Source organism: Phasianus colchicus, chromosome 16 (genome assembly GCF_987193195.1).
Source record: "Phasianus colchicus chromosome 16, bPhaCol1.hap1.1, whole genome shotgun sequence".
NCBI classification, from domain to species: domain Eukaryota; kingdom Metazoa; phylum Chordata; class Aves; order Galliformes; family Phasianidae; genus Phasianus; species Phasianus colchicus.
In genome coordinates this window covers 21,650-37,383 of record NC_143451.1, presented here as the reverse complement: position 1 = coordinate 37,383, position 15,734 = coordinate 21,650, and the positions used below count along the sequence as shown (strand labels likewise).

Genomic DNA, 15,734 nt, shown 5'->3' with positions numbered 1-15,734 from the left:
TTTATTTTTATTTTTTAATTTTTTTTTTTTTTTTTTAGTAATAGATTGAATGTGAATTAACAGGATTTAATGTTACTAATGCTGAAATCTATGGAGATAGCTATTTTAATGTATTAGTAGCGCTAAGACAAAACCTGGAAAGGAATCCCAAGCAAAGGATGACCTTATATTATAGAATGATTAACTCTCTTTCATCCCACTATTTGGGAATTTAAAATATGATCATGAAGCACCTGAGACAAAGGCACACGCTAAGAGAGTTAACCTTGATAGTTCATTCTGCAAGCAGATGTTCCATTTGGCCTCTGTATCACGCATTGGCCATGCGGATGCAGTGTACAAATGGAAAATACTCTTTGGACCCTGAGAAGAACAAAAGAAAGAGAGAATCTGTGGTGGGTGAGAGAGGAAAAGTGCGCCTTGAAGCAGGGGACGCCCTGCTGGCACTGCCTATCGCATTCACCACCCTTTTTCTGCAGGTTGTTGTTTCTCAAGGGTCAGTACGTAATAATGCCCCTAGTTCTATCTGGCATGTAAAGTTCCTCAACTGTTAATTTTCTATTAGCCCAAAGGCACAATCATGAGCACTCTAAAAGCATCTGTTGTACAAATCTTAGTGATTTTTCAAAATCAATATATCAGAATATATAAAAGTTGAAGACTTCTTTCAAAGCAGTTAGAGATTAGCACAGAATGGGGCCCTTGGGGATTTATTTCCAGGTTGCAGAAAGTTGGGCTGCAGACCAAACACGTGTTTGTTCTTTTTAGTAGGTTAACAGTATTTCTTGTCATGATGTTATGTTTGCCTTGTTTCCTTTCTCACACTTATAGCATTGTCAATCGAGGCCTTGATTGAGTTATAATGATTGTATTATTAATATAATTAGTGTTATTACTTTATAGCATGGTAGAAGTTTGCTAATAAACAAAAAAAGGGGAAATATGGGAACGTAAGAAAAACTGCACGGAGCAGCAGCTGTGCAGCAAGATAAGTGGCATGAGAACCAAGGACACCTTCAGAAGAAGAAAGAACATCTCACGGCTCTGATTGGCTAAGCAGACAAATGCCACTTCAAGGGTATTAGAGGAATTGTTGGTAGATACAGATTCAGTCAGGCATGCCACGCTGCAAAATCGTGCCGCTATAGACTTTTTACTGCTGGCTCATGGGCACGGATGTGAGGACTTTGATGGAATGTGCTGCATGAACCTCATGGAACACTCGTCATCAATACACCAACAAATAGCTAAGCTACAGACCCTCACCAGCCATTTGCAGGAAGAGGGTTTGGGGTTAGAGGACTGGCTCCGTGGGCTAGGAATTGGTCCCTGGTTTCGAGACATCATCTGATTCATGCTTATGATACTGGGGGTGTTAATTGTGTTACTGTTGGTGGTGCCATGTGTGTTCTCTTGTCTACATCACTTAATACACTGAGCAATTGATAAGGTAGTAGGAGTTAGCCTAGTTGTCCAAAAAGAAAACAAGGGAAGTGTGGAGAGTGTGATTGAGACCTGGCTGGTTGAGAAAGGCCACACAGACAGTATTCGGCTAATGAGACGAGAGTCCTTGAGCAATGTAACAGGATGTGTAGGAAGGCAGGAGAATGTAGAAATAAGAAAGATGTATGGCATGGTCTAATCACAAAAAGTACAAAGAAGGGCTGGGGCAACAAGTAGCTGAAGAGCCTAGCAGGAGCTCGGGCTTTGCAATGTGTATGAGCTTCATTAGCGCCAACATAAATGCACGCAACCTTCTGATTAAAGTTGAGACTTTCTGATCAATTCTGTGGTCGTGTGTTTGTCTCCCGCTGAGCTCCGACAATGGCCAATGCCCTCTGGGGCACCAGGCACATCTCCTACGCAGGATGTGCTGCACAAGTCTTTTTCTTTTTCTTTTTGTTATTAGCAGAATATTTCCTTCTCACCATCATGTCCTATGACTGCTACGTTGCCATCTGCAAGCCCCTGCACTACGGGACCTTGATGGACTGCAGAGCTTGTGCTACCATGGCAGCAGCTGCCTGGGGCACTGGGGCTCTCTTTGCTCTGCTGCACACTGCCAATACATTTTCTCTGCCTCTCTGCCAAGGCAATGCTGTGGATCAGTTCTTCTGTGAAATCCCCCAGATACTCAAGCTCGCCTGCTCAGAATCCTACCTCCGGGAAGTTGGACTTATCATGGCTGCTGTCCTTGTCTTATTTGGGTGTTTTTTATTCATAGTGCTGTCCTACATGCAGATCTTCAGGGCCGTGCTGAGGATGCCTTCTGAGCAGGGATAGCACAAAGCCTTCTCCACATGCCTCCCTCACATGGCCGTGGTCTCCCTGTTTCTCAGCACTGCTTTTTTTGCCCATCTGAGGCCTGCCTCCCTCTCCTCCCCATCCCTGGACCTGGTGTTTTCATTTCTGTACTCGGTGGTGCCTCCAGCAGTGAACCCCCTCATTTACAGCATGAGGAACCAGGAGCTCAAGGGTGCCATCAGGAAAGTTATCCATTATACATTGTTTCTCCATCAAAACGATGTTCATCATACCCTCAAGACTGCAAAGAAGTTAAGCAAAGTGTGATCGATTTTATGTGATGTTTCCATTTTTTCTTCATATTTCTTTGTCATACTTAAAATAAATTTAATTCCAATTAAATAATATTCATCATCAGTCTTTTTGTTTACTTATTTTTACTTCCATGTGTTGAACCTATTGTACTTAAGGAACCAGGTTCTATGAATAGATAAAGAAATCAACACAGGATCATTTTTTTTGCCTCCCATCCAGTATGGATCATCAGCAGAAGGTCATGAACTAAGACACAAATGCCACAAGGAGCAGCAGTGTCCCTGAGGGATGTTCATCACAGCCTGGAGGGGACTTTCTGCTGCCTTTGAATTGTGCTGCTGCTTCCCTGGAGCCACGGCCATGGGCAGCAGCAGGATGTGGCCTTTTCAGTGCTGCTCTCTTTATGTTCCCAACTGCTATCTTGTGTCCATGCATTTGTGTCAGCTCTCAGTTCTGGTGCAATTGGTGGCAGTGCTGTTGTCTCTATGGTGGCATCCCTTTGGCTGCAGGCAGGCAGGCAGTGTGCAGGAGTGTGCCACAGCTGGCCACCCTGCTGAGACCATCATAACAGAAGGGGCTGCTCAGGGCAGGGTCAGAGGGCTGAACACCCCTTCCAAATCTGTGCCAGGAATACAGCCAAGGAGTTGCCCTCGGGAAAGTCCTCTTGCTTTCCAGGGGTTCTGCATGGTTCAAAGTCCCAGGGTGATCAATGAGGACCAAAGGATGGATGAGAGCTCCCTTCTTGGTTGTACATGGCCCAGCAAATGGTAACGGGTCTTGAACATGTCTCTGTGGGACTGTCCCTACTGCGGTGGGACTAATGGCAGATGCTGTCCTGGACAGGAATCTGAAGCATCCTGGAGATGCCAGGGGATCTCCAGGGACAGTGTAAGAGACTGTGTCAGTGTAAGGCAAAGAATAGTTCCTTATGCAATAACAGACCACTGATTCAAAGGAACAGGGGAGTCTGAGGAGCCCACAGGCAAATGAAGGCTCTGCAGTGGTGCTGCTGAGCCAACTGGGCAGATGGAGAGAGACTCAACAATAGAGATCCCATCCAGTTGGGACTGCCTCCACCCTGAGCAGCACAGGGTCAGCCCGGTGTCCCAGGGCACCACAGCTCCCTCACTCTGCAGAGCAGCTCCACCAGCTCAGGGCCCTGCACAGAGCATGGGGAGGGAAGCAGGAGGGAACAGGGAGCTTCTGCCAGGCCAGCAAGGACACACTGCCCTGGACAAGGATCTGTGGGAGTAGGGCTGGTCCTGGAGAAGCGCTATGGAGAATTGCTGTGAGTTAGAGGATGGATGAGAAGGAACATGCTCTGCTTGCCCTCCTGCTGCAGGTGGCTGCACCAGAGAGGACTCGCAGCCAGCACCTGGATGGAGCTCTGCCACCCGCCTTGCCCTCCCCCCTCTCCAGTGCTGTCACTGCTGATGCACTCCATGACCTCCCAGTGCTGCCGGCCGGCACATCTTCCAGGGGCCATTCAGGTGCTGCAGTGACAGTGAGCTCACATCACCACTCCAGCCACCTGTCCTCAGCCTGCCTCTCCCTTGCTCCTCTGCCCTGTCCTGTCCCTGCTGGGATGAGTGCTGTAGGGATGTGCTTCCTGTCCCCACGTTGACTCTTCCCAGCTGCCAGCCTGGTGGGCTCCTGGGGGTACTGATAGTAGGCTTGATGGTGTGGAGCAGAGTCCAGAGAGAAAAGGTGATGTGAAGCAGCATTTTTTCAGTGGAGGCCTCCATGTTCATTTGGCAAGTGAGGACTTGTGCTCAGTGTGCTTGTGGCCCGGAGCTTCTACTCCAGCGCTATCTGCATTGGTCATGGCACAGGAACAACGTTTCATAGACCAGCCACCTCCTTTCTTCCTCACGTTATGTCATAAACCAGTGTCCTTCACTCTGACAGTGTTTGTATCAGCTCATGGATTAAATGAATTAGACCTCTTTTAGTTCTTTGAGTCACAATCCAATGCCTTTTGCTCTCCGCCTCTGTAGCAGATAAATTTTACATACCCTTCATCTGAGGACTGACCTGATAGTTCTTTTCACACTGTTCTTTTTCAACTTCCATAGTTTGGTGGGACTTTTCCCAATGTGATGGGTTTCACCGCAGTGACTGTGACCTATACTTGAGTCTTTTAGGCTGAGTTTGACACCAATGACCCACAATGGTTCATGAATGTTTCTGTTTATTGAGAATAAATCAGAGTTTCTTGGCATCCTAGTGGCCATTTCAGTGCTGGGTCACCCCCAGGGCTCCACTAAGTTGTCTGGGGGGCATTGAGTGTGCTGGGTTGGGCTGCAGCTACAGGGACAAAGACAACAGTTGGCAGTTACTGCCCTGAGACCCTCTTCCCAAGTTCCATCTGCAGCTTCTAGAGGGCTCTGGTCTCCTGCAGGTCCTCTCGGAAAGCTGCCTGTCCCAGACAGGACCTCTGGGGCCTCTGGAGATGGCATGGAATGCTTGTGATCACACAGTGGAGCTTTGCTCCTTGTCATTTATCCTTCAATTAATATGCATTTCCTATTAATATTTATTGTTTCCTGTCTACCTATGTAAAGTACTTATTCTTTTGGGAAGTGAACCATGCTGGTGGGATACGGCTGAGGAGTGTGTCTTGTTTTAGTGAAATTGTATCATGCTTTACTGTTGTTTGTTTTAAAGTAGGAAGCAACGCCCTGTGTTTGTGTGCAGACAGTTCTCTAAGGAAAGCAGGTGAAGGAACGGTGTAAAGGAACTGTAATGTCCAGCTGTAGATTTCAGTGGAGGATTCTGCTGTCGGGAAAAGTGATGCAAGTGCCAGGTGGCATACAGCAGACACGTCAGGCCTGGGGAGGTGAGCAGTCAGGTTGTCTGTACAGTGTCAGGCCTCAAGCAATTGCTTTTCCTGTCTATGCAGATCTCCTTCAGAGACAGTCTGAATCAATATCAAATGGTGAATGATTCCCCAAAAGCAACAAGTTGCACTAATTTAAATCAGAAAACATTTATATTGGGTGCCCTTTAAAGTCTTTCTTTCCTATAGTAAAGAGTACTAAAAGTGTGGAGTAAAGTGTGAGTAAATCCCAGAGGAAGGATTGAGTTCACGCGGAGTAGAGTAAGTTCAAACACACAGTAAAGGGTGGGCAAGCCTGGTGCAAAGTGTAAGTAAAACCTGGAGAAAACTGAGTAAACTCGGAGTCAAGTGTGAGAAACACCCAGAGTAAAGTGTGGGTAGGCCTAGAAGAGAGGGTGTACACACCCAAAATAGGGTATCAGTAAAACCCGGAGAATAGCCTGAGTAAAGCCAGAGGAAAGTGTGAGTAAAGTTGAAGAAAAGTTTGAAGAAACCTTGAGTAAAGTATGAGTCAACAACACTCAAAAAAGAAGTGTGAGTAAACCCAGAGTAAAGTGCGAGTAAGCTTGGACTAAAGTGAGAGGTAAGCCCAAGTGAAGTGTGAGAAAACCCGGAGTAAAGTGTAAGTTAAGACAGAGTAAGGTGTGAGTTAAACACAGAGAAAGGAAACCCGGAATAGAGCAAGAGTAATCCCTGAGGAAAGAGTCTGCAAGCCTGGTGCAAAGTGTGAGTAAAACCTAGAGAAAACGGTGAGAAGACCAGGCATAAAGTGTGTGTAAACTCCGAGTAAAGTGTGAGAAACACTTGGAGTAAAGTGTGGGTAGGCCCAGAAAAGAGAGCGTACACACCCGGAGTAGGGTGTCAGTAAAACCCTGAGAAAAGTGTGAGTGAAAGGTGAGAAGGGTCCCATAAGTGGAAGTAAAAAGGCAAGAAGGCTTCAAAGTGAATGAGAATAAGGGGAGTGAAGGGAAATAATTAAAGATAGCTTCTAGAAGCAAGAATGTAGAGCTTGTTAGAAAATAAGGGATGTCAGACACTGGGTCTGGGATAGTGAGGGGGTGTAGAAGGCCATACCAATAAGGTCTGAGAACAGCCCGAGGACATTTCACAGAGAGATGATTAGACGTCCACAGAGCAAGAAGAAACCAGTTTGGGGCGATGCCCTCACTTTGGGTCAGAAGTTTACAGCAAGAAAGGGCAGAAGCCTTTGTGAGGAAGTCAAGAAATCTTCATCCCTTGACCCACTACCCATGCACAAGATGAGAGGGTCTGCATGCTAATGAAGTCACGGGATTGTAATGAATATGTATCCGAGTTCCAGGAAAGCTGTTGATGATGTATTAGTTTGGCCTATATCTGTTCCACAAGTATTCCTGATGTGGTGCAAGCTTGGAGGAATGATACCCCCTGCACCAGGGCTTTTGTGCAATTGCCAATAAAAAATAACTTCTCTATATCCTTACAGGCTATAGGGATTGATTTCCACACGTCAAAACCTTCAGTAAAGTTTGAGTAAAACACACACACAAAAAAAGAAGTGTGAGTAAACCCAGAAAGAAGAGTGAGCAAACTTGGCATAAAGTGTGAGGTAAGCCCAAGTCAAGTGTGAGAAAACCCGGAGTAAAGTGTTAGTAAATGAGGAGTAAAGTGTGAGTACAACTCAGAGTAAGGTGTGAGTCCACCCAGAGTAGAGCAAGTGCAAACCCAGAGTAAAAAGTGTGCAAGCCTTGTGCAAAGTGTGTGTAAAACCGGTAGAAAGCTGTGAGCAAACCAGGAGTAAAGTGTGACCAAACCCGGAGTCCAGTGTGAGAAACACCTAGAGTAAAGTGTGTGTAGGCCCAGAAGAGAGAGTGTACACACCCAGAGTATGGTGTCAGTAAAACCCAGAGAAAAGTGTGAATAAAACCAGAGTTAAGTGCAGACATGCGGAATCAAGCTCTGTAACCCAAGTAAGGTTGCAAAACAGGTACGGTTTATTCAGTGCTGCGCAGACACTGGGTGCAAAGGGGTAGATCCACCTAACTTGCACACCATCCAGAAAAATGGTGCTACAGATATAGGCCAAACAAATGCATAATCAATAGTTTTCCTGGAATTCAGATACATATTCATTACACCCCCGAGAGTTCATTAGCATGCAGACCCTCCCCTCTTGCACGTGCGTTGTGGGTCATGGGATGAAGATTTGTTGTCTTCCTCACAAAAGCTTTTGACTTTTCTTGCTGTAAACTTCTGATCTTTCAGGAGGACATCCCCCCAAACCTGTTTCTTCTTGCCCTGTGGACATCTCATCACCTTCCTGCCAAATGTTCTTGGGTTGTTCTCAAGCCTTATCAGTATGGCCTTCATCCCCTTCACTATCCCAGACCCAGTGTCTGCCATCCCTTATTTCTTTAACAATCTCTACATTCTTGCTTCTATAAGCTATCTCTAACTACCCCTATCCTCAGTCCCTGTGAAGCCCTTTTCTCACCTTCTACTCTTTTACTGTGGGGCCCTTTTCTCACCCTTCAAACAAGGTGAGAGAACAAAACTGAAATACAAACACAGCAAATCACTTTAATTACAGTAAATAGGTAAGGAATATGAAGGATGTGAAATCCTAACTGACTGTGAGCAGATTTCTGTCTTGGAAATGATTTAAATTATGTAAACTATTAGTCAAATGTGTTGTGGGTTAGGCGTTGTTTCAATTAATATATTAAGGTGAAAGGGACGCTGAATTCATCAGCTGTTCCAAAGTTTGCAGGAAAAAGCCTGCATTTGATATGTAGCCATAAACACTCACAGTTTATTGTCACTGGGTTTTAAGCAAGGAAAGAAGAAAGCACCTTTTCCCTCAACCCAGGAATTGTTGAGTTGTGTTTTCTCCCCTGTCCTGTTGAGGAGGGGCACCTGGGAGCCAGGCAAGGTGAGCACAGCGCAGCTGGGTGCTGAGTTCCAGGGTGATTTTGGGGTCCCAGCCCCGCAGCATGAGGCTCCATATGCCTTCCCCTCTGCAGAATAGCCCTCCCCCACCGCCCCACAGGGAGCTCAGTGCAGGCACTGTGTGGGGCAGCATGCGTGCAGTGGTACAGAGATGTGCCCCCAGCATAGCCCCTGTCAGCATGCACTGACCTTCTGCTCCAGCAGCCTCCCCCACAGGCTGTTCCCTGCCCAGCTCCAACATATCCTATACAGCTCACAGCCATCCCTGTTCTGAGCTCCGTTGAGCTCTGGGCTGGGAGAGGGTGCGGCCAGGCTGCCCACTCCCCAGTGAAGGCACTGAACCCAGGGAGAATGTGGAATGGTCCCATTTCAGCCCTCAGCCCTCAGCAGATTACAGTGAAAAGTGCTGCTGGAAATCACTGGCATGAGGTCTGGATCTGCTGCTAGCTTCCTTGGGCAGTGTCTCCTTTCTGTTCACACAACAGGAAGCTTTGCTGGATCTGTGCCCTGAGGCACCCTGCTTCATGGCCCCACAGGCATGGGGTGGTCTCCAGGGCTCCAGGATCACCTCTGCCAGCTCCCTCCTCTTGTGGGCTCTCAGAGGCTGACGTCCTTGCATGGACTGAGCAGAGGGATTACCCTTTGAATGGTCACAACCAGACTCTGATGTTCCATCTGTCCCCCAGCACACTCATCTTGTACCACGGTTGACTTTGGGGTAATGGCCAGCTTGAGGGTTGGGAGACTGTCACAAGGACTTCTGCCTGGGACAGAGACTGAGCAACAGCAGCAAGGTCATGGGGTCCTGGTCGTACTTGATTCTTCAGGGAGATTTTATGAGCACATCAACTCCCATCAGACTCCATCCCTCCTCTGATCTGATCTGATGATGACACTGTGCTGGCCATGCTGATCAGAGTGGGCAGCAGACCCAGGTCGACAGGGATGAGTGCTGATAAATCCTCTCCCTGAGAGTCTGCGGGTGTGCAAAATGCTTGGAATGACAATGGAACATTTCCAAAGGCACTGTGTGTGCACAGGTATGCCTGAGGAATCTTCCTTCAGCCTCCTGTCCTGGGTCTGCTGCATCCCCACTGCCTCCACAGTGCCTGCTGGCATCTTATTTGCCTACAGATACAGAAAGATAACACAGAGGCTGTGGTAGAGTCAGCACTGACCCAGAGTTCATATGGGCTCCAGGAGAAAGAGAGCACGGTGATGCCTCAGTACAAGTGGAAGGAAGCCAAACACTTGTATAGGACCATGATAACCACTACTGATACTCACACACACACACACGAACAGCAGAGAAAAACGTATCTATTAATATAAATAAATATTATAAACATTAAAAATCATAATGTAGGCCTGTTACTGGACAGACTTAGAATTATTTGTAGAGACAGATGAGAAGTTTATCCCTGGTGGATGTGGGAATACAAGATAGACTATTTAGAGCAGAAGTGGTGGAGCAAGACAAGCAGCATGAGAAAGCAAGGCTGAGAACACAGGATATATCTAGAAGAAAAGTAAAAGGAATGGTGCACAGCTCTGATTGGGTTACTGCCTGTCTGCACGGAAAAGGAATGTTTGTGGAATACATTGTCAACATGAAAAGGCAAATGGGAAAGTTGTAAAGGCTGATAGGAAAGGTAAAAAAGGAAACTTGTGAGTGTATATAAGTGATGTGAGAACCTGTAAAAAACAATTTGTATCATTCACATTAGAGTCTGAGCCTGTTTGCCATAGATGGAATTTGTCCATGACATCATTTTCCTCACTGCATCCTTGAGCTCCTGGTTCCTCATGCTGTAGATGTGGGGGTTCAGTGTTGGAGGCACCACTGAGTATAGAAATGACACCACCAGGTTCAGTGAAAGGGACAACAGAGAGGGTGACTTCAGGTAGGCAAAAAAATCAGTGCTGAGAAAGAGGGAGACCACGGCCAGGTGAGGGAGGCACGTGGAGAAGGCTTTGTGCCGTCCCTGCTCAGAGGGCATCCTCAGCAAAGCCCTGAAGATCTGCACATAGGACACAACAATGCATATAAAACAACCAAAAAAGGCAAGAACACTAAGGACAGTAAGTCCAATTTCCCTGAGGTAGTCTGATTCTGAGCAGGAGAGCTTGAGGATCTGGGGGATTTCACAGAAGAACTGATCCACTACACTGCCTTGGCAGAGAGGCAGTGAAAATGAATTGGCAGTGTGCAGCAGAGCAAAAAGAACCCCAGTGCCCCAGGCAGCTGCTGCCATGGTGGCACAAGCTCTGCTGTCCATCAAGGTCCCGTAGTGCAGGGGCTTGCAGATGGCAACGTAGCGGTCATAGGACATGATGGTGAGAATGCAATACCCTGCTGAAAACAAAAACAAAAAGAAAAAGACCTGAGCAGCACATCCAGCATAGGAGATGTGCCTGGTGCCCCAGAGGGCATTGGCCATGGCTTTGGGGAGAGTGGTGGAGATGCAGCCCAGGTCGAGGAGGGCGAGGTTGAGGAGGAAGAAGTCCATGGGGGTGTGCAGGCGGTGGTGGCAGGCTACGGCTGTGCTGATGAGGCCGTTGCCCAGGAGGGCAGCCAGGTAGATGCCCAGCAAGAGCCAGAAGTGCAGGAGCTGCAGCTGCCGCGTGTCTGCCAACGTCAGCAGGAGGAACTCGCTGATGGAGCTGCTGTTGGGCATCTGCTGCCTCTTGCCACAAGAACCTGTCCAAGGAGTACAAAAGTTAAAGACAGAGATTTCAGTGTGGAAAATTTTCAGTTAACCCCAGTTATGTGAGCCACATTTCTTGACGTTGAGTTTGTCTTGAGGGCTTCTGCACTTTTTCTCTCCAGGAAGCAGTCTTGTCCCCATAGGGACAGGGAAATGTGGTCGTGTAGGGAAAGGTTTTCTTTCCAAAATGTATCACATGAAGTAAATTCTAATAGAGAAGTGCTTGTCAGCATCTGTGGACTCAAAGCCAGAAATATGTGGGTTACAAATGGAAGTTGCAGTGATAGTTTTTTCTGCACTCCATCCTCTCACTCAGTGTGTCCATGGAGGGTTTGCTGAATTGAGAAATTCGGAGCACTTCTGCTGTACTCAGTATGAATGCCTATGAGACCTGAGAGGCAAAAGGATTCATGTCTGCTTAGTGTGGAGAAAGGGCAGCTGGTTGGGCTTGTTTCTAATTGTTCTGAGCTTGTCAGTTTTGAAGAGGGAGATGGATTACACTCCCAGAACACTGTGAAAAGAAGGCAGACCCAGCTGAGAGCAGAGGAATCCACTGCCCATCACGGAATATTCATCATTTCTCAACATACTTCAGCAGTGCCTCATCAGCACATGTATTGCAAAGGAAACCTAACATTCATTCCCTGCTGCAGCAGGGAAGACCTCATCTGGAACAGCTCTTATTCTATGATAAAGAAACATAGAGTGTATGCAGCCTGATCTGCACTGGGATGTGCCAGATTTGGTGATCCCTCTTGGAAAAGTGTTTGCATTACCTATGGTGAGAGACTTACTGTGTCAATGGCTGAAAGCAATGCTCCTGCAGTGAGGTTGCAGCCTGCTCACACCCCACACATCCTGTAATCCCTCTCTCCTTTCTCTTCTATCTTCATGTCACCTCAGAACATGCTGCTAGTACTGATGCAGAGTACACGGGAGCTGCTCTTAGTCAGAGCTGTGTCTCTGCAGCACTGCCCACTTGTAGGAGCTCCCTGTGTCCCAGGAGCCCAGACCAGCTCAGCAGCAGAGGATGTGATTTCTATCCTCCCGATGATCTCTCCTGAGATGTCCCTGGGTCTCTGTGGCCAACAGCTCCTAAAAGACAGCAGTGTCATGATTGTACTCTGAAATCTGCTGCATTAACCACCAAATGCCCACTGGACAAGGACCAATTCCAGACATACGGTTAGCCCTTCAGTGAGTGTTGCTGTATCAAAAAGTGCACACAGGCAAGGACAGGGAGGGGTGGACTTGCCCTGGGCAGGGCAGTGATCCAGCTGAGGTAGTGCTGGCATCTCATCCCTAGATGGAAACTCTATGGTGGAAATGGGTTTGGGATTTCTCTGGTTCAGTTCAGATGTGCACAAGGAGTTGCCTGCATGTGAGCTCCTGCTCTGAGTCCTTGGTCCTCCAGTGGAGAGTCAGTTGCTCACACACAGACCCTGGGTGATGACCAAGGTGCCTGCGATGCTCCTGGATGTGTGCTAGTGCTTGTGAAGTGTGTGGGAAATCCCTGAGATAGACACCTCCTTCCTGAGCATCAGCTGAGGGCCAGAGAGGGGTTAGAGCTATTCTTGGCCATCCTAAATGACAACAGACCACTGCGTTTAGGGCACTGGAGTATGTCTTTTTTACTCATCTCCGTGGAGCAGGCAGAGTTATTCAGCTGACTAAATGGATGAGCTCACAAAAGAAGAGGCAGATCTTCCTCTGTTCTCCATCTGTTGCCTATTCTGGAGCTCAAGGCACTACAGAGCTGACGCACATCTTTGTTCTTCGTCTGAAGAAGCCTCAGTTTTCTATGTGCTCTCATGTGAATGACATCAGAAGCAGCCTAGTGTCATGCCAGTTCCCTGGGCTGTCCAGCACACTCACATGCAGCTGCAAATGCAGCACAGGGCCTTCAGGAAAGACATGTCCAGGAGTATCCATGCTGCTTGGATAACTTAGCTACCCATAATGGGTCCAATGATTATGTGCCACCTTCATAGATACCATGGATGCACTGAATCCAATAATGCCTCCTGAATAGGATGTTTTCTTATGTGATTTTACACTGATGAGAACACCAGTATGTGCTGGGCTACATAGCTTTGTACACTTGCAGGCCTGAGCTCTTGTTTGGATCACAGGAACACAACTGGACTGTAGCATGAGTCTTCATGATAGATGGGAGAGGAGACAAAAAAGAGCAACTGCCCTCTGTGGGTGTGCCCTGAGCTCTTCCTTGGGATGGCAGAGCAGCCAGGTGAGAGTGAATGGCAATGGCAAATAGAGGAGACCAACAGTGTCTGTTCCTGGCTTCCTGATCATGAGGAGGAAGTGGAAGGTGCCCAATGCAGACAGATAGGAGCCTGATGTTTCAGGCCCTTGTCCCCTTTGGGGGCCTTTTCCACTGCAGTATCTGCTGCAGGGACAGCACAGCAGGGCATACAAGATCCAGGATATCCCTGGAGAGCACAGCTGACAGTTTGTTCACCAAGCCTTAGAGAAACCAAAGAGGAGAGGTGCTCTGCTGCATCTCATACTCACTGGCAAGGAAGGGCTGGTGGAGAATTTGAAGGTCCAAGTGAACCTGGTCTGCAGTGGCCATGGGATGGTGGAGCTGTGGAGTCTGAAGGGAGGGCAAAAGTCAAGTTCACACCTTGGGTTTCAGGAGAGCACACCTTGGCTTCTTCAAGTGTCTGTGGTGCCCAGTACAGAAAGAATGCAGATATAGGAATTGGAAACAAGAAGTGGTCAGCTGGGAGCAATGCAGAGTGTTTGTCCTAGTGTACCTGCTGAGATTAGTTTAGAAAGTCTAAAGCTCACACAGAGTTGAACCTGCCCAGGCATATCAAAGACAGAAGGGCTTTTAGAAATATATACACAACAAAAGGAAATCTAGGGTGAATGTGAGCTCACAGTGAAATGGGGCATGCTACCTGGCATGAAGGGCGTGAAGCCTCCTGTGCTGCATGTGACCTTCTAAAACAAGGTCTGAGAACGTGAGAAGATCTCAGTACCACAGTGTGACTCAATTAGTGGAAACACTGAGAGCTGCCATGGACAATTCTCAGCAGGGAAATTCTGGGGAGTGCCAGGCTCTGTTCAAAGCAGAGATGGATTTTCTCTTATTTTTGAAGCTGTAAGTCTGAAAGATGTTCCTGTCAATAAAACTGAAGCAATTGAACTAAATTGAATTGAATTGAATTGAATTGGATGGATTGAAGACCAAGATGGAAATCAGTGAAAATGAGTTAACACACCTCTCAAGTTCTGAAATACTCATGAGATCTGTTTTTTTTTTTAAGTTGAAAATTCAAGAGTTCTAGGGGATTTTGTGTCCTTTCTATTTTATTCAAAAAAGAACAACATTTTGCAGAACTGTGTTAGCAGGAAACACATGCCTTCAGATACGGGGACACAGACTGTGTTTCATTGTTCATCATGAAGGAATTCTGTTTGTTGGAAAAAAGAGAAATCTTTCATTGCCCATGTGCAGCTGGTTCTCTGAGGAATTGGTGCCAGTGCCAATGCCCTGTGACCAATGCCCAGCGTCCACCGCTGCTCTACCCTGCTGTGTATTTGATGTCCCTCATCCTCCAGCTGTCTCCAGCTCTCCTAAATCAATGACCATGATTCAGGACAAGTTTTCAGCAGGCCATCTGGACACATGCTCTTCCCACTGCTCTACAATCTTTTCCTTCCCTTGCTCTTTGTTCACTCAGATACCTCCCAACTATCTGGCTGATCTGTGAACTTCAGGGAGATTATTGGAACTTGCAACATTTCTGCAAAGTCTGATGGACTCCTTGATCAACTCCTTAACTGTGATTCTATCTATGCCTTCCTATCTCTGCCTAACATATTTCTTGCACAAATATTCCCAAGACAAACCTCATTAGGTGTGGCTTGGACAAGGCATGCAGTTGATTACATTGCTCTACAGTTCGTTCAATTGCATCATGTTTACAATTATTGGGAAAAAAAAAAAAAAAAGAGAGAGAGAAATCTTTCATTACCCATGTGCAGCTGGTTCTCTGAGGAAAGCCAGTGGGAGATGGTGCAAACAAGGTTTAGCACTGAGCAGGTGACTGCAGAGGAGAAAAGTGATGTGAGGAAAACTGATGCAAGTCCCATGGGGCCAATGGGAGTAGAAATGGGGTGGGGTAGCTGCAGAGGACATTTGTCCACACAGTGACGAGGCAAAGGTCGTTAGGGGACATCCTGGATCAATATCATTTACAAAGTGCTGCTTCATCTTCTTGTTTAAACCCAACTATAAATAAATAAATAAATAGTCTTCATAAATACCCATCATTCTCTTCAAATTTTAACTCTCTCCCGATACCTGTCCAGTTTGCTGCACAAGTTCTGAACACCTGAAGAAGATGACAGGAAGGCACAAGGCACAGGAAGGCTCTTCAGGTTGTAATGGGTCCCAGGGAGCATTTGCTGCTGAGTCCATCAACCTCCAGTGCACAGAGAAGATTGCATGAAGTGCTCAAGAAGACAAAGTCTGAAGGAACAGTGAAGTTTCCTGGAGTATTAATGGGCCCCACTGAGGACCATTCACAAGCCAGCTTCCCCAGGGACTTGTTAGAGCAGATAATTGGAAGCCATGATTGCAGGCAGACCAAGGCACTGGGATGGCGGCTGTGATGCTGAGCAAAGCCTCCTTTGTCTTCTGAAGCAGAAAGGCCAAGGCCTGATCCCCA

General features: G+C 47.1%; 1 protein-coding gene and 1 pseudogene across 1 annotated transcript; one reads left to right on the top strand and one right to left on the bottom strand.

Moving 5' to 3' along the window:
* The first annotated feature begins 1 nt into the window (after position 1).
* LOC149915678 (olfactory receptor 14J1-like) lies at positions 2–2,626 on the top strand (annotated as a pseudogene).
* A 7,418-nt stretch (positions 2,627–10,044) lies between these two features.
* Positions 10,045–11,004, bottom strand: LOC149915677 (olfactory receptor 14J1-like). Its single transcript, XM_090151750.1, has one exon. The coding sequence runs from the start codon at positions 11,002–11,004 to the stop codon at positions 10,045–10,047; it is 960 nt and encodes a 319-aa protein (XP_090007876.1).
* Positions 11,005–15,734: the final 4,730 nt, after the last annotated feature.